The 19,993-nt window shown below is 35.8% G+C and overlaps 1 protein-coding gene across 1 annotated transcript in view; it reads right to left on the bottom strand.

Moving 5' to 3' along the window:
• Window positions 1-2,392: 2,392 nt before the first annotated feature.
• The window catches only part of ralgps1 (Ral GEF with PH domain and SH3 binding motif 1), a 93,723-nt gene continuing 76,122 nt past the window's right edge, over window positions 2,393-19,993 (bottom strand). The window contains exons 10-21 of the mRNA XM_079383200.1: window positions 18,553-18,690; window positions 18,282-18,375; window positions 14,184-14,251; window positions 10,949-11,075; window positions 9,800-9,954; window positions 9,413-9,461; window positions 9,082-9,162; window positions 8,769-8,874; window positions 7,149-7,241; window positions 6,753-6,858; window positions 4,473-4,564; window positions 2,393-4,383 (exon numbers count right to left, since the gene is read on the bottom strand). Coding sequence (XP_079239326.1) covers window positions 4,354-4,383; window positions 4,473-4,564; window positions 6,753-6,858; window positions 7,149-7,241; window positions 8,769-8,874; window positions 9,082-9,162; window positions 9,413-9,461; window positions 9,800-9,954; window positions 10,949-11,075; window positions 14,184-14,251; window positions 18,282-18,375; window positions 18,553-18,690 — 1,139 coding nt within the window. The 3' untranslated portion in view covers window positions 2,393-4,353. The remainder of the gene's footprint in view (window positions 4,384-4,472; window positions 4,565-6,752; window positions 6,859-7,148; window positions 7,242-8,768; window positions 8,875-9,081; window positions 9,163-9,412; window positions 9,462-9,799; window positions 9,955-10,948; window positions 11,076-14,183; window positions 14,252-18,281; window positions 18,376-18,552; window positions 18,691-19,993) is intronic.

Below are 19,993 nucleotides of genomic sequence, written 5' to 3'. Positions count from 1 at the left end.
ACTTTTTACCTCACGTTCTAACAAAGTTTACGACGCCAGATCCCCTCAAAAACTCATTAGATCGCAAATGAGTTGAGCCCCCCAGAAACTTTAGATATTTACAACAGTCTCTTGATCAGATAAGAACGTTTCGCTGCTCATAGAACCAGACGCACTGAGCCCTTTCTCATTTGGTCGCTCTGAGTGAGACAAAATATTTACATTTCGTAAGATGTTGTAGAAAAAAAGTTTACCCGTCTAATTACGACTGAAAATCCAAAACATTTGCTTTCATTTCAGTTTGTTCTCGCACATGTGTATTTTAACTGATATAGCACACTAGAAGTTTTAAGATTGACAAAATCAAAGAGTAAATAAAAGGTATTAAGCGTGAATAACTAAAATAAAATAAAACAACATTTTCCTGCGGGGTATTTGAATGTTTAAAAGAAAAAAGGCTGGATTATATAGCACTCCAGAAGTTTTAAGCTTAACAAAAATCAAAGGGTAAATAAAGGACTTGTGGCACTAATAAAATTAGACAAAACAAACAACATTTGTTCTGCGGGCGTTTGGCGTTCTGGGGTGTATTTTATTTTATATGTATTTTATAAATACATTTTTCAGAGACAAGGTGCCCTTCTTTCTCTCTGATGGTTGACCCATGCTACTTGTTTTTTTGTTTTGTTTTATGTATGTTTATTTGAGCAGTTATTAAAGGAATAGTTCACCCTCAAAATGAAAATTCTGTCATTAATTACTCACCCTCATGTCATTCCAAACCCTTAAGACCTTTGCTCATCTTCGGAACACAAATGAAGATATTTTTGATGAAATCCAAGAGTTCTCTGAATCTCCATAGACAGCAAGGGTACTACCATGATCAAAGCACAGAAACGCAAGGACACCGTTAAAATAGTCCATGGGACATCAGTGGTTCAACTGTAATTTTACGAAGCTACGAGAATACTTTGTGTGCAAAGAAAGCAAAAATGACTTTATTCCACAATCCTTTTCTTTCGTGTCACCCTAGTGCCATTTTGGAGAGTATCATGACACATGCGTGTGCTTTCCTCTGAACGTAAACAAGGTGCAGCGCATATCTTCATTTGTGAACAAAGAACTTATGGGTTTGGAACAACATGAGGGTAATTAATGACATAAATATTTGAGTGCACTATCCCTTTAAACAGAGCAAACAGAAGCATTAGGACACATGTAATTTATTTTATAATCCGTGTCACCGATCTGTTATTTGACCTCCATCTTGACTATCATTAATAAATATATTATGAATAATTAAGAACTGCATTTAAATTGGTATTTTAAACATTAGCATATTGAGTAACACATCTTTTAGTTTGTTTCTCATAATATTTTAAATGTTTTTCAATAAAATTGTAGTACAACGTTTTATTAAAAAATAGTCTTTCCCTTGAAATATAAATTAATTTTGAATAGTAATATAAAAAACATAAATCTTAACAAAGGACTTATACATTAATATTAGTATAATTATTTTCAGAAGACAAGTGAAAAACCCAGTCAGTTGTGTACAGTCTGTGTACCGCATACACCCTAAACACAAACTCATCTTCTGGAATCCTGCTGAATGATTGGAAGATGATGGTTGTGGAAGATGATGTTTGCCCAGTCTTAGCACCCTCAAAGGTCTGACCAAAGGTATGCGGTATGCATCTGCCCAAAAGCTGGGGAAGAAAAAAGTTCTTACATTTAAAACAAACAAAATACATTCACTTGGCAAGACAAAGGCTGCATCTGAAAGCGTGTACTCTCTGAGGGGACCTCTTTTGAATAAATGTAGCTGAATGTGATCCAGGCATAATACATTCACCATGTTGCCATCACCAAGTTGCCTAAGGTGTCAGTTGTATCTCTTCTCTGCTAACTGCTCTCCTGTGGCATCATGGGAGAGGAAAGAGTCCAACTGGATATACACTTGAGGATCTTGCCGGTAGCAGTAGATCATCTGGATACTTTTGCCTATTTTAAGAATTAAACATGCTGTCGCCTAGTATGTAGTAGGGAATTATGCATATTTTTTCTTTTTTCAAAACTGCATTTATTACGTACTTAAGGGAAATGGGATTTTTCAGAATGGATTAAATATAGCATAAGAGTAAAATGTGTTGAGATGAAATCAGAATATATTTGAATGTAATGCAATTCTGATTTTTAAAAAGGCAATGCTCTTTGAATGCATTAATAAATGACAAATAAATAAAAATATTTACAGACAAAACTACCCTGAGACGAGAATTGACAGGAACGATGAAGTAAATAACCAAGATATATGACAGACAAATATGACACATCCAGAAAGTTCAATAGACATTAGAGGAAATATGTCATATAGCGTGTAAGTGTGAAATAAGTCAAACCATACCGATTTGTCTCATTAGGTATATATTTCCATAAAGACAAAACACCAAACACAAAAGTATTGAGTTAGTAAAAGGTCTAGGCTCATTATAGACCATATAAAGATTCAGTGACATCACATTGTGAGAACCGAACAGAACATCCAAACTCAATCATTAGCATAGGACAGAAATATACAGAAAAGTATATGAACTTCCAGATGGTATGGCACCCATACCCCCCCCCCCCCCAAAAAAAGAGGTAGCTACCACTTAGTACTTACTGTTAATACTTGCTGATAACATTAGTGCAGATGTGCTATCTAATCACAGCTGAAATGGTTGCTTATGTGACACAAAATCTGTGAGAGCAGCATTCTATCTATTATCTTTATTATATGTTGTAGTCTTGTAAGTGGTTTTTGTGGTTAGCCAATTGTACCTTTTTAAAGATTCAAAGCCTGATCCACCTTTTTAAAATAACAGATTCACAGCTTTTCCTAGAGTAGTACACGCCTCGATAGTGTGTACGCATGTGAGTGACACAAAAAACCTGTTAGTCCAAAACTTCCATGCATGTTCTGCAGAATTTGCAGAAAATCAAACCGTGTAATCTCCATTTGCAATTTACAATGCATTCTACACTTCACATTTAGTGCCTTAATATCACCTCTGAGGAAGAATAAGTCTCATTCCTACACCTTATACAAATGTGTGACTGTGCAAAATACTAGACTTTGCAAAGTACTTTACAAATTTTACAGACCCTTTGATGTATTCCATTTAAATAAAGAAATAAGAACAAAAATAATACTACACTGAAGTATTAGATGTGAATACTGAACATCCACTAAAACTTTTTTTTCTCCAGTGAATACATTATACATGGCTCTAACCAAAAGACAGTTGCTTTGGAACTTCATGTACATTTTACAACAGCATCTCTATGAAACCTAATCAGCATCCATAACCATTTAGCTTTTGGGTCCTGCCCACTTTATGATGTCAAGACATACAATCAGACATCACTCATATTTTGTCCATAATAAATACACTATAGAACTTTTGAGTTGAACTACAACACATTAACATTGGCACTTATTTGCCATTTAAATGCCCTTATTGTGTCAATGTGCGACTAATTCCCTTTATGTAACAAATTTCCCTTTATACAGTGCACTTTTTTGGCTCCTCTTATGAAGTGGTGTCAAATGTTTCATGTATGTTTTATGCATGCTCATTGTCCAGGGATTTAATGCTTTCACTCTCTAACATCTAACATCAATTGAACATAATTCTAGGAGATTCAACAATACAAAGGTCGTAATTTTGGCACTTAATCACATGAAGACATCTACTGGACAATGTTATTTTATACATATTTCACATGTACCTTTAGGTTTGTCAGGTAAACAAACAGTAAGGTTTCAATTTGTTAACATCAGTTATACATCATAGTATAAATTAACATGAATACATTATGAAAATATATGAATAGGATTAACAGTAGTATATTTATGAACATTAACAGATGGATAAATGCTATAAAATGGCTGTAATGTATTCATAAATTCAGTAGTATTTTGGCGGGAGGTGGCACCCATTCACTAAAGAGGATGCATTGCTGAGCAAGTGATGTGATGCTATTTTTTTCCAAATCTGTTCTGAAGAAGAAACAAACTCATCTACTGTACATCTTGGATGGCCTGAGGGGTGGCTATAATTTCATTTTTGAGTGAACTATCCCCTTTAACTCATTTTAACAAATTGAACCTTACTGTAAAGTGTTACCACTAAACTGAAGACACAAGACCATCCTCTCTCAGTACAGCTGTGTCTACAATGTCTGAATGAATTTTGGACTTTTTCAACAGATACAGCTGCCACATTTTCAACTACGGTGTGTAAGGTCCAACATGCTGCCCCCTTTCTCCAAATGTCTTTCTCCATTAGGTTTATTCCCTTCATCTGTATTCCACTTCCCAAAAAGCAGCTATTCAAAGGACATGAGGTTTGCTGGTATCTGTGGAAAACAATGTGACATTCCTGCATATCCCTGTTAATTACACACATTTATTTTATTTGAGAATTTTTGTTACAGGATACACTTACCTGTGGTCTTGTACTCCTGCATGCCTCGGCTAAATGTCTGTGCCAGATAATCGCAGAGAAACGGGATCCAGTCTGGAACTTGTAAACATTACCTGAACCACAGATTAAAACAATTGGAACTTGTATGGGTTTATTCCAATTAAGTTGTGTGACATTGTAAATCTGCCATTTCTAAAGTCAAAAAGTAATTTGCTGAATAAAATTGTCTCAGGTTACGTATGTAACCCTGGTTCCCTGAAGGGAACTAGACGCTGCGTCGAAAACGCTAGGGGAACGCCTTCAGCGTGACTGCGCTCTGAATACATGTGTAATCTGTCCAATGGAAGGGCGAGACGTCACAGGCGGGTGACGTAAACGACCAGGAAGCATAAAAGCACGTGCGGTGGAACCAGCGTCAGCTTCTAGGAATAAAGCAACCACCGGCAGGGATGCTGGAAGTATGGCCTGCGAGGGCGAGAGAAAATGGCCACGAGTGGCTAAAGTGGTTGGGCCTGCGTCCCAAAGGCCAACTTCTGAAAAGTGAGTCTTAATCCCCAAGAAGGGTGAGAGCAGAGGACTCGAGGCTATGGAATAGCATCCTGATCCACCACATAGCATAAGCTCTCTGGCCGGAGGCCTCAGCCTCTGGAGGAAACATGTACTAGGGGGTGCCTACCCACTGAGAGGCCACCGAGAAGGGCGCGGTAGGCCGATAAAGCCGCCACGTACACCTTCAGGGTGGAGTGGGTTACCCCTGCGGAGAAACGGGCCTGCAGGAACTCCAGCACTGTACCAATCGGGCAGTTAACTGGGTCGAGGTGGCAGTCTCCGCACCATGAAGGGAAAAGTTTCCACTTCAGGGCGTACAGTTTCCTTGTAGAGGGAGCTCTGGATTGGAGGATGGTCTCTGCAACCTCGGTTGAGAGACCGGAAGCTATGAGCTGTGCCTCCTCAGAGGCCACACCCACAGCTTCAATAACTCCGAGCGGGGGTGAAAGATCCCTGCATGTGAGAGGAGATCTCTCCTGACGGGAATCTCTTACGGAGAGCCGTCGAGGAGAGAAATCAGTATAATATATCAAATATAATAATGTCGTCATTCATAATATGCTTGTGCAAACACTGCAGCTTTACAAAGCTCATCGACGTCCTTCACGTCCACCTCCTCCGAGGAAGACAGGCGGAGCATCGAGCCCTCTCTCTGGGGGGAAGAAACCGTGGGGCGGGCTTCCGAACCCAGAGAGCGGGCACTGGATCTGATGGGAAAGGAAGAAGATAGGGGCTCGCCCGTCTTCCTCAAAGAGAGCCTTCCGAGAGCAAGAATACGCAGTGACAAACGCTCACAAAGCGGGCAGTCAGCTCCCTTGAGAGCTGACTCTGCTCTCAAGCAGACCACACACAGACTGTGTGTATCCCCAGCAGTGATGTAACGTTTGCAGGGAGGAACATACAGCCTGTAAAGCGATCTGCTCTTGCCCAAGAGCGCGGTCACGCTGAAGACGTTCCCCTAGCGTTTTCGACGCAGCTCAAGTTCCTGGAAGGGAATTATATAGCGATGACTCATTGTTTTATGTCAAATATTTTCATGTTTGAACAAACCATCTGGGCTTGGTCATTCTTCAGTAGATGATCATTTTTATACATATCAAGGTCTACATGAAACCAGTTCTCACACGTCAAGATAAGGCTATGTTGCTACACAAAGCCAGTTCTCACACATAATGCTTAATGTTTGATTCAAACTATTTCCTGGAACTTCATCAGGATATTACAGAACATGTTTCTCTTCATTTAAACGGCCAAGAACTCGTTCAATTAAAAAAAAAACTGAAAACAACAGCTGACAGAAAAAAAACAAACATGAGCATCAGGATCATTTTAGATGATCTTTTACAATGTTACAGTTTTCTTTCGTTCCTGGAACCACCAACACTGCAAGATTTATCGGTCACCTGCCTGCTGCTTACAATGCCCTTCACCCCTTCAACCTAGGAGTGGCATGACATTTCAGTGACAGTTGGTGACAGTTTAAAAAAAAATGGCACACAAATAATTCAAGGTTTTCTGATTGCGAAACAAATGTTTATTTTAGATTGAAACCTTAGTGGAAACGTAGAAAGCACCAAAGCATTTTCTGTCAAACATTTGTACGTCGAATGCAGCAAATGAATAAAAAATTGCCATAAACATTGTTTTGAAGCCATTCTATCACAGCGTGAAACGGTTTATATCTGTGAAGAATTATATTTTAAGCCACGTACTTTATATGTTCATGAGTCGTAGATGGATGAATAACAGTACCTCTTTCAGGATCAGTAAGCTGGAAAATGTTTGGATGTTCAGGGTTGTCCGGCAGAACAACCATCCAACCTGTGAGCGTGATCTTTTTACATGGCCTGGATTTATACTTAAGACAAAAAAGCCACAATTACAAAGAGGTTAGGCCAAGAAGTTAAATAAACTTCATTTAAGTTTGAAATTGAGTACTGGAATTTCCCTAAACAGCGTAAATTATCTAGATGACAAGTTCTTAAAGCTGAATAAATAAATTGTTTTAATTAGCATAATAATAGGCAACACTTTTTATTTGTATTATTCGACCAGTTAAAGTCTGAATAATAGCTTAGATGGCACTTCATAAATAATAAAAAAAAGAAGCATTTTCACATTGAATTGAGAGAATAATTCATCACTTACATGTCTTCGCTCATTTGCTCTTAGAGCTTTAGAACCAAAATAGATGAGAATGGAGCCTGATAGGACAATCCAGTAGCGCTTCCAGGATGAGAGCTGATTTGAAGAAAATCAGTGCAAATCAGCTTAAGAGACAGTATAAGTGCTCTTCTCTAAAAACTCAAACAGACTTGACTATTTTATGGACTGTATATCCATATTTATTTCTTTATTAATTAACCATCAACTGGGGCAGTCACACTGAAATTTAGATCAACAACGAAGACCTGGCCAAGACCAGCAGCAGTAACAAATGGTTTTGGACGTGCAAAAAAAAGATAGAAAAAAAAGTCATGATTGATTAAATATTTGGTTTAAACATTTCCACAGTAAAGACATGGATTCTGCAATTTATAATGGATTTAACAGCATGTCAGCCACAAAACCGATGCACTGGTAAGAAAAAAAACATAGGTGGTGGTATTTTAGCATTAAAATTAGTCATTTTTACAGTGTACCTGAGGTAAAAAAGTTTGTAAGATTTGTATTGTTCTTGAAAGTCATTTGTAATATTTACAATAACAGTTATATTTGTAACTGTTGTTTCTGAATATATTTTAAAATGAAATTATTCCTGTGATAGCAAGCAGCCATTATTCCAGTCTCTAGTGTCACACGATCCTTCAGAAATCATTCTAATAATAATATGCTGATTCATTATTATCAATGTTGAAAGCAGTTGTGTTGCTTAATATTTTTGTGGAAACCGAGACACATCCTTTTAGAATTGTTTAAACGGAACGTTCAAATTATTATTATTTTTTTTTTTATATCATAAAACTCTTTAGTTTCACTTTTGATCACTTTATAGCACCCATGCTGAATCAAAATATTAAGTTGTTTACTTTGCAAGTACTCATGCCTTGGCTTGTCGACATAAAATACCATTTATTTCCTCGTTCCATCAGAACTTTTGGGACTGGCAAAGTCACCACACACTTAATATTTAAATCATAAGTGATGGCACATAGAAAAACCAGACAAATGGCAGATACATTCTACCCTAAGGATATTCTGTAAATGAAGATGTACCAGTGTGCAACACTGTGCTGTATACGCCTATTTGTAGGATGGTATTCTGTGAGATACTTGCCATGCACTAAAGATAGGTTTACAGCTCAAAAACAAAAACAAAAAAGAAACGAGGCAGAGTGAGTCAGAGATGTTGCCAAACACTGTAATTGCTTTTGATTCCATACCAAGATTTTAAAGATTTCAAGATTTTCTTCATACGTTTAGTAAAGTCAATCATGGTTGGAAAACATTTTATGTAACTATAATAGTCATTTGGGCAAGGCCTTTCACCTCTGCGCATGAGAGGCAAGTCATAATTAAGTTGTCACTTAACTATGCAAACTTAAACTTGTTTTGATAAGCTACTCATCAAACTAGCATGTTTAATAAGGTCAAAATCTCTACAATTCACATTAAAGAGTAGTAGGTAAAAGCCTCAAACAAACATATCTAGATAAAAATAATAAATTCATCCAAGTTAATCTATTGATCATAAGTGGGCTACAGGGTAAAAATACTTGTCATGTTTAACATTTGAAATTTTACAGGTAAATTTGACTGCACACTTACAGTGGGTTTTTTACCCTCCTTCATCAGTGTCTTTCTTCGCAGGGGCCCTTCAATGGTTATACTGCTCAGAGAACTGCATTCATAGCTGGAAACTGCCCCTGGGGTGCTGGGGAAGCAAGGAAATAATTTTTCCCCCTCAAGTCATATAAAACACTGAGATAAATATGTCCTGCAGCAGAACAGGTCAAGTATGTGATAAGGATATGTACAGTAAATCAAGAAGGATCAAAAGATAAGAAGAACGAAATAATTGTTTAAAAAAGACAGCATTAACTTAAGTTTTTAGGGACACGGGTAACAGCTGTATTCCTACCTATAAATATAACTTCTACTTCTGGGAGAGTTACAGATTGGGACTCGCCAGTTTGGACCAAGTGTCGCGTACATACGTCCTCTGAAAGTAGTCAGGAAGAGGAACGTGTTTTTCATTTGTATTAAGAAAACAAAAGCCTCACACAAAAATAAGAAACATGCTAACAGCTGAGATTCTGAACATAGCTAGTACTGCAAATGTTGTTAATGTGTTGTGATTTCAGAATGTGCATATATACACAGACCTAAAAGCAGAAAAACAAAACAGAAATATAATAAATGCAATTCATTTTCTATTATAATTTATAATCATGATGCATAATTTGCCTTACCTCTCAACTGTACTTGATAATTCATCACTAAAAGAGCTCTCTCTACTGCCTGCAGACAGACCGAAAAAATATGAAGGTCAGGACAAAACAAAATCTTTTTTTTTTTATCTTAAAATAAATTAATGAAAGGTGGTGGCAGAAATATTCCATGGTGAAGATGTAGAGTCTATTTAGAAACAAATCAAATACCAAAAGCTTGAACACTACTGCCATCTAGTGGTGAAAAATCATAAATACAAACACAGTTCCAACACAGCAGTCATATTTTATGGTGGTAAGAGAGAACACCTTTAAATTAGGACACAGATATCCTAACACATTCATCTTGTGCTAGTGGGACAAAGACTGAGATATGAGTGTGTGTACAACAGGAATAAACTGTAGTACCAAGTGAGATGCCATTGGTAAATACTGAATCGTGTGTGTGGTTTCTGACGGGACTGTGAGACTCTAAGAAGCTGTCGTCCAGTAGGTGTCGAGCCTTTTCTTTTGCAGGGAATGTCGCACTTTTACTCTCCGCCACACCAAACTGGCACATCATACTGAGAAGAGATGACAGAATTGAAACACAAAGACAGTCAGTCGCATGAGGCACTGTGCTCCCTTGTGAAAAAGAAGTGCACTTGGTTGTATTGAATATGTACTTGTAGTGTACTTCAGATGTTGAAAGTATTTTTCTACTTGCAGATAATGTAATATTAATGAAATAAAAGGCCTCTTAAGAATACCTAAAGAGAGTACACTTTCACTTCACACAAAATGTACTTTGTAATAATATAAAATTAAAAGATAAATCATTATGCTTTTGTCATTCTTTAACATATACTTATTTAATGTGTTGACTAGCATACTAAAGCACATGTTTGATATTACATTTGAAGTTAATATATTTTAAAAGCACTAAATTGCAACATCATTATTACAACTGTGTAATTACAAATATATTTAAATGACTTACAATTTATTCACTCTCAAGTTGTTCCAAACCTGTATGAGTTTATGTAGATCATAAAAGAAGATATTTTAAATAATGTTGGTCTCCAAACAGTTGCTGGTCCCGATTGACTTCTACAGTATGGACAAAAATACTATGGGAGTCAATGGGTACCAGCAGCTGTTACATTCTTCAGAATATTTTCTTTTGTGTTCAGCAGAAGCAAGAAATTCATACAGGTTTGAAATAACCTGAGAATGAGTAAATGATGACAGAATTTTCATTCTTGGGTGAACCTTTAACCATGTTTCAAAGATAAGTGAAATAATTATGAAAATATACAAGATGTACTTCGGTCCTACTTAAGCGGGTTAATAAAGTACAATACAGTTCAGCTAATTGCATTTAATATAAATGTAAACTATAATACATACATTGTCATTGCATTGCTATTAATAGACAATTCAGTGTCCATCCATATTATATGTATACTAATTCTGTAATAAGCACTCTTTTTAAAAGTAGGCCAAAACAGACTTTTTTCATAGTTGTTATGTGTGTTGTGACTGGTGAGCTTTTCTCATGTAGTGTGTGATACCTACTTATTCCCCAGACTGTGGCTCTTCCTGTGCCGGGCAGGAGGTGGTGTTGGAAGGTGGGCAACCACTGAAGTATCAGGACAGGTTGGTCGTCTGTTATACCGCACTGAGACAGACTCTTCTGAGGGTCCTGTACACACACACACACACACGCACGCACACAACAAACACACATTTATACTTCTGATTACACTTACACCTCCAAATAACTACTGTGGAACTATGGGACTGTTTTCAAATGTTAGCCTTCTGAGAGCCAGAGTTTTGCTAATTATCCACATGCAGCTTTAATAAGTGCTAGTAAACATTTTATGCTTGTTAGTTTTCAACAGCACAGGACTGGGGTTTGTGAATGCAGCTTCAGTCTACATATAACTGTTTCAGTAATCAATGAGATCTATGACAATAAGTATGTGAGTTTGTGTACCGTAGAAAGTTAGGCATTGTGTCAAAGAGGATGTCTCAGATTCTCAACCCAGCCACACTATTACCGGCCTGGTAAACAAGAATACCACTCTGACGTAGCAAAAAAATAAGTGGACAGCCAGCGAAAATGTTCCCTGCAGTCATGTTTATAGGCCTTTTCCACTGTAAAATCAAACCAAAGGGGATGTGTGGCAATGCTGGAAATGGCTTTGGATTATTATTAGGAGTATGTTAATTATGACATTCCCCACTGTCTTTTATAGTACGTTAATAAGTCTCATAATGGGTTAGAAGAGCCCTTACCTAAATGAAAACAGACTTTGTTCCCAACTAACAATCGGAAGTGACTAGCTCTAAGAGATGCTTGTAAATATTGCAACATTAGAGGCCTTTAAAACACTAGATACCTGGGCCAAGGAAACATCTAATTTAGTGCCCAACAGAGACTTTACAAGAGTGTCAATAGAAAATAATACCCGCACAAATATCGGTCACACTTTATATTAGGTGGCCTTAACTACTATGTACTTACATCAGAAAATAAGTACAATGTACTTATTGTGGTCATATTGTATTTTAAAACACTTTTGCTGCTATTGAGGTGGGATACGGGTAAGGTTAAGGACAGGTTTGGTGGTATGTGTAGGTTTAAGGGTGGGTTAAGGTGTGAGGGATGGGTCAACAGTGTAATTATAAATTTAACTACAGAAATTAATTACAGATGTAATTACAAATAGGTATTTTTAAAAATATAAGTACAATGTAAAAACATGTATGTACACAATAAGTGCATTGTATCAAATGATTAATTTCAATGTAAGTACACAGTAGTTAAGGCCACCTAATATAAAGTGGGACCCAAATATCTTATGAAATATACCAAAAGATGTTTACAGAAAATCATAATTAAATTTATATGATGGATATGTTTACTCTGGCAACCTCAAAATATTCTATTTTAATCCAATTTTAATATTTTATCAATTTGTCATTAGTATTCAAATGAATGTGAAATGAAATTAAGCGATCTGCATAATCAGATCAAATGTAATTAAGTGGGTGATATCTCAAATACATTTTTCAAATATAAGCATTTATAGTATGTGATGCATTGATTTTACTGGGGTCCTGATTACTCTATCAGGGGCTATTTTATGATCAGCTGACTCTACATTTTGCCTTATTAAAATTAGCTAAGGTATATGATCAAAAATGCATAAATGTGATAAATGCACAAATTAATAAATAATCATCTGATGCTACTGTATCCTGTTTCACATGGGTTTAGTACACACAAATATATAATGTTGAAATAATAAAAAAATAAAATATTGCAAATATTAGAATAAAATATCCTAAAGAATCTCCCAAAGAATATCTTCAATTGCATGCTTAGATTTAGAGACACTGTCACTGTAACAAAAAAGTCAAGTGAAGGAGGATTTTATGCAAAACAATCCCAATGAATTAACCGAAACATTCCTGATTTTTTTTTTTTGTAAATGGTCACACTTTATTATAGGATTGGGAATGTAGAATATGGTCATGCAGAATATGTGCTTTATAAGTACTAATAAACAGCCAATATGTAAATAATAGGCATGCTAATAAGCAACTAGTTAACAGTGAGAATTGGTCCCTATACTAAAGTGTTACCAAAAAATATACTTTCATTTTCACAATGCTTTATGAGTCTATAAGAAAGACCAATGATGTCATTGCACAACTTACACATAAAAACTGCAGAAGTAAAAAAAAAAAAAAAGATTCTTTCCATTACCAATTTCCACCTAGATGTCTCCTTGAGTTTGTCCACTTCTGCCACAGCTGTTACAACCATAAAATGCTCAATGCAGTTCAATTTCCCACTCCACCATCTGATAGTCAGAAATAGGAAACATCCTAATTGCTCAGGCTCTTATGAGAGGAACTGACATACACCATGATCTCATTCAAACTCTCCATTAACCTCAGATGCTTGTCTTGAGGTACAAGGACCAAACACACTATAAAACCTATTTCTACGCTATACTGCTCCGGCGCTCATCCTTAACTCAAATTTCTGTCATTAGTGCATAAAACTAAAAACTACTCTTGCATAATGGATGTTAAAATGTGCCATTCCTGTTAATGTTAGCTAGGACATTTATTATTTATTTGAAATTTACTGCACAAATTAACCAAGTTACAGTAATAAAATAACTTTTTTTTTTTTATAAAGTAGTAAAAATGTGTATTTTCCAGGCACAGATATATTTTACTCACTCCACATGAATTTTTACACACAAATTGTGTTTTTATATTTTGGATGTTTATGTATACTTTAAAAGAAGCATGGCTACAAACTTCAATGTTTGTGAGAGAAAGGCTTAAACTTATGCATTTTAAGTCAACAGTTAACTTTAACCTACAAAGTTCTTTCTGAAAATTACCAAAGACCACAATGATCCAGAAAGACGGATCCTCCAGAGCCACTCTACTGACAGCAGGTGGTTTTTATCTGCTAGACTGAGAAGAATAAGATCATGGAATAACTGAATAAAAGTCGCTCTGTTTAAACAAGTGTCTGAGGGGCTGATCTACATCACCCTGAAAATGTTAGGTTACATGGGTCTCACTCTTTCATTGCCCCTCCAACTTTCACATCTGCAGAATCTCTCTTTTATCATCAACGACTTCCAGACATAATGTCGTCCATGCAGCACCTCACCAGTCAGGTACAACTGAGGAACTTTAGCTGAATTACTGATGATCCTCCATCAGGAGTTTTTGAGAAAAGTCAACTGAAAGGATGAAGGGATAAAGACTTTACCTCCAAGGTCTTCTTTGGAGGATACCAGACGAGGTGAGCTGTTCCCAGGCTCAATCTTCAATGATAGTCTGTACAAAAGAGTTGTGACGGGGTAACAGTCAATAAAATATAATATCAAGACATCACGATTTTTGACAACATGGTTTAAACTTAAGTTTCTCTCACACAGTATTCATCGGTATTTAGTTTATACATAGAGTTGAACAATTGTGCTTGAAAAGGACAATATTATGGGAAAAGATAATACTGATTTTTTTTTTAAGGAAGAGTATAGTTTTTGGAACAAAGCACAAAAACAATAACTACTTACTTTTACTTTACTTTACTTTTGTCATTTAGCAGACGCTTTTGTCCAAAGCGACTTACAAATAAGAAAAAGTAACTAAAACTAAAAAGTTACAACTCTATAAATACTATCTACCCACATATTTAAGAAAATAAAGAAATTAAATAAAATTAACACATGCATATAACAACAACATTTCAATAATAAACATATCAATGACTACATTGACTAGTTAAGGTTAGCATTTGCTAGTTAGGCTGTGATTTTCTAGCTTCACCCCATAATATTCCCCAAAACATTTTAAAACTGAGTAATGTGTGTGTGTGTGCGCACAAATATTAGGATGTGTAGTTCATATAGCTGCGAATGCTTCGTATACCCAAGACATTTTAGAGAATGAGTTCACCAAATGTACTATGAATCAAATTAAAAAATAATGGAACTGTAGGCCTATATATTTTTTAATAGTTTGAGAAGTTTTCTCAAGCAAAGCAAATTTTGATTGCAACATATTTCAATTTGTGACATCTTACACTTTTTGTCATAGACAAAGACAAATGAACAAAGTAACACATACTTGAGCAAATTAATCAAGGCAAAAATTCATGAGGTGTTTAATTGTTGTATTTGTTTTCCCCATGCTTGACAAATCTTACATGCATGGTGTGTGTGTGTGTCAGAAATACAGGAAAACAGCAATATTGTGAAATAACATTACAACATAAAATACCTCTTTTCTATTGTAGTTTATTTTTAAATGTAATTTATCCCTGTGATGGCAAAGCTGAATTTTCAACCTTTCCAAAACTGATTCTAAAATACTGTAAAAAATACTATTATTATAAAATACATTTGAAATATTTCTAATAATAATCAATGTTGAAAACAGTTGTGCTTCTTAATATTTCTTGATACATTTTTAGGATTCTTTGACCAACAGAAAGTACATTAATATACTTTCAGTCATAACATGTCAAGTATTTACTGGTGGATAAGGCCCTGGTAAGCATCATATTTTTACCTCTCAGACCCACCGTTCAGAAGTGTTTTTGAAAAATTATTTAAAAAAAGGGCTGTCAGTCGATTCAAATTTTTAATCCAATTAATTACATGATGTGTCGAGTAATCCAATTAATCTCAAAATACATTTGGCTGTGAAATTACCCACAAAAGACAATTTAAAGCCATTATTGTGTTAAAGTATCCATTAAAGTATCAAGTGTAGACATTACAAATTTGTGTTTAAAATATAACACAATATTTACTTGAACTACTGAACTGTTGTATAAAATCACATTTGCACTCGTGGTATTCGGACATAAACAGCAAACATGTGATATTACTCTTGCTGCTCGTGTGATATTGCTTATCATATGATATAAATATGAGACAAAAATTCATATGGGGCATTTTTGCCACAATATCTTGAATTTTAGGCCATAACTGCATTTATGGAGTTTGTCAACTGTCAATAGCCAGCTGTATGAAATTTAAGATGACTTACAGGTCTGTGGGCGGGGCCAGTGCGTTAATTGCCTTAAAATATTTTAATCAAATGTTTTCATAATTAATTAAATTAACGCGTAAACTGATGAAAAAAAATTAGGCACAAATGATACGGTTTTCTGAAAAAGACCTCTCTATTCCCAGCTCCACAGGGCTCTCTGTAACAGCGGTGCCAGATGGCAGGACATGCTGTAAGCATGGGCTAAGGATTTTAAGACTGTGACCCTGGATCGCTGAGGTTTTCCAACCCCACAGACTGCCAGACAATGATGTCATTCCCCCAAACACAACCATTATACTGCAGCCCCATCCATTCCACCAAACCCAACCTCCTCTGGCAGCCATGTATCCTTTGGTGTTGTCAGAAAGTGCCTGAGACAATTTCACATGGAGCCCAGTCACTGTCTGAATGTCTAAACACGAGCACTTAATAATATGGTACAATAAATACACTTTCATAAATAGTAACTCTGTTGGGTTGTCTTTTGTTCAATACTTTATTTTAGTGATTTCTTAACTAGACACACTATATTAAAACAACTGAAGTTCAGGAACCAGATAAGAAAAATAATTAATTACAAACATCTTTATTTACACCATGACCGAATAGCTTCTCCTTGATACGCACTATACATCTTCATGAAATGGTTTTCGTTTTGGTACAGACTCTATGTAAACGTTTACCTCTGCACGGCCGAGTTTCACTTGAGAAGTTTCACCTGACACTGAAGTAAGCCAGGCGAGTAATTTTTTAACACCGCATGGAAAAGATGTGTGAATTATGTCACTGTGCCAAAAAGGTGCCTTTCTTTATTTTCTCATATGGAGACGTGTTTGAAAGCTTTACCAGAGCAACAGCTTTAACTCATTACTGTCGCCAGTCAAAATGGGGATACAGAAATGATTCAGTGAGGAAAATTATACCAAGGCAAAATAATCCAGCTTTCCTAAAATGAAACAACTCAAGTTCGTGATATATATCACAGTCTCTACTGAGTTCCAGTCATTAATCTGTCTGCATAAATCAGATTAGAATAAAATATTGCACTTGTCACAAATGTGGTACATTTCTTTCTTTCACGCGACATTGAAAAAACAAGATATCTGCATTACCCCTTAAATGGTGATTCTGGTCGGTTACATTTCAGAGGTCATGACCTTCTTAAATGCATCCAACTATTAAAATAATACGTTGATAATATAATAATTTGATATAAAAAGCATAAAGAAATGGATTATAGCTTGTGACACATGGGAAGCTTACCCATTCGATATGCATATTGTGTAAGTTATTGTACAATATGCATACATAAACCTAATTTAGGGAAAACATAAATTTATCAGTAATTACAAACCAACACTTGGTGCCAAAATAGCCGTTTAAATTACTGTAGTTTAAATGATTTTTATGCATTTTTATTGAATTGTAATAAGTAAACAATTATAAATAAATAAAAAATTATAAAATGTGTATAAAATATATTATGAATGTCTTCAACACTTCAACTTCAACAGTGGAAATATGGGGATCCAGAGTTTTGCGATTCCTGATGTTGCATTTATAAGCGTCTAGACGGCAAGAAATTGGACCGCAATAAAACCACCTGCACTTTCTGTGAAACAGACAGACAGGACCACACAGTAGGAGTGAAGAAAGCTCCAGAGGAAACAGGGAAATGCATTTAATAATGATGAAAACATCAATGCTATGCTTGTCTTTGTAGAGGCAGAAAGCCACATGTATGCATAATACATAACATGTGCAGCATGTAACATTGAAGCATTTCAAAAATTATACTTTTAAAATTCTGTTTTCGAAATTGCATTCATAAAATTCTTTTGTCATACCTCACCACATGTGTATAGCACAATTTTTCAGAAAACCATATTATGTAAGACTGTACTAGGAAAATACATTATGGGCTTCACATGTTTACGAAGCCTGAGGTAAAGGAAATAGGGATTATACTGTAGTATAAAGTCATGCCAAGCTGGTGCAGCTGTGGCTGGTAAATTAGGTGTTTGGTTGGCCTGTGGGCCATGCAGCCAAACCAAGAAGACATAAAGTCCACAGACAGCACATGTTTTAATAAATAGTATAGTCAGCTGTGCAAAATGAAGTGTTAAAACCAGGGAGGGTCTCGATTTACGGGGGTCTTACAGATGTGGGTAGTTTAAAGTGAAAGCTGGCATAGACTTTATGAAATGCAATAAATTGCAGGGCAGAACGCAAAGCTAAAATCACCCAAAACAATCAGTTCAGCTAAATAAAGGCTACCGAGCATTACAATGTTTGGGTAACTTACGTGTAATTGTCATCCTCCACAAACTTTTGGAGCTCCTCGATGTAGCGCACTGACATCAAATACTTCTGCACGTGTGGTAACATGACTAAATGATCTGTGGGGTGAAGAAATGTGAAAAGGCTATTTAAATTCTCATATCAATGCACTGTGTGCAGGTTTATCATTTAGATTTCCTTTTTTCCTTTAATGAAATCTGAATATTAATATGAAAATGTACATGTACACGTACATAACCAAATGAAAATTACTATGGTTTCTGAAAGCAACTTACCGTAGTTACAGGACACCTGTAGATCGGAGATGATGCGCAGTAGATTGTTCATCTGATTGGTTCTTTGCTCAGTCTCAATGATGCTGTCAGAAGCAGGGTAGGCGGAGTCAATGTAGGTCATATCAAACAGGTAAATTCCTAATGTAAACAGAGAAGAAAAAGGGTTTACAGACACAGGTAGATAGGGAGATCATTTCATAAGTAATCTGTAGGCTTAATCAGTGAGTTGAAGATCAAAAAACCTGAAAATTGTTCACAAATATTGTGCATGAGACATATGGAATTTTATGACACTTTAATGGTGCTGTTTTACCAGTTAGGTAACACTTTAGATTAGGGGACACTATTCACTAGTTGCTTATTAACATGCATATTACTAGCATATTGGCTGTTTATTAGTACTTATAAAGCACATATTAATGCATTACTCTGCATAACCATATTCTAGACCCCTTAATCTTAAATATAATCACTACAGCAACTACCTTACATACTATCAATAAGCAGCAAATTATGACTTTGAGGTAAAATGCTTAGTTGATAGCGAATGTGTGTTATTGTGGTGGCCAAAATTTATTAGAACACTAGTATTTTCACCAAATAAAAACTTATTTGTTATCTTTTGCTGTAGTGTGTTAATAGGAAATAGCGGTTTACATTTCCAAACATTCATTTTGCCATTAATTGTAATCATCCAGTGAGATTTTTGTTTGCACAAGGAGTCTGACAGCAACCAGTGCTCCACACATAGATCTGATCTCATCATCATCCAGTCTGTCTGGAGTGACATGAAGAAACAGAACCAACTGAGACAGACTAAATCCAGAAGAACTGTGCCAACGTCTCCAAGATGCTTCAAGAAACCTACGTGCAAAGCTACAGTACTGTTACAAGTTTTAGGCACTTGTGTAAAAATGCTGTAAAATGAGGATGCTGTCAAAAATAATGTCATGAATAGATTTTCTTTATCAATTAAGTTCTATTAACTAAATTGTGACCCTGGACCACAAAATCAGTCTTAAGTCGCTGGGGTATATTTATAGAAATATATTGAAATAAAAATACATTGTATGGGTCAAAATTATAGATTTTTCTTTTATGCCAAAAATCATTAGGACATTAAAGGGGACCTATTATGCAAAAATCCCTTTTATAAGGTGTTTGAACACAGTTGTGTGGCCGCAGTGTGTGAAAACAACCAGCCTATAATGTTAAAAATCCACCAACTCATTTTTTTATAAAACCAATAAGTCATAAACAGTCTCTCCAAATGAGCTGTTTCAGATTCTCCCTCTGTGCACGTCACTGAGGGGAAAAAGTCCCACCCATTTGTGATGCTCTCTGTCCTATTAGCATAAACACAGCCCTGAGTGAGAAGATGTGGTCCGCCATTACTGGAGTTATTTACAATGTCAGCGCCAAAGAGGCTTTACAAGCGTTG

Source organism: Barbus barbus (genome assembly GCF_936440315.1).
Source record: "Barbus barbus genome assembly, chromosome: 28".
Lineage (NCBI taxonomy): Eukaryota > Metazoa > Chordata > Actinopteri > Cypriniformes > Cyprinidae > Barbus > Barbus barbus.
Note: the sequence above shows the minus strand (reverse complement) of the source record. Positions and strands in the feature narration are given on the sequence as shown.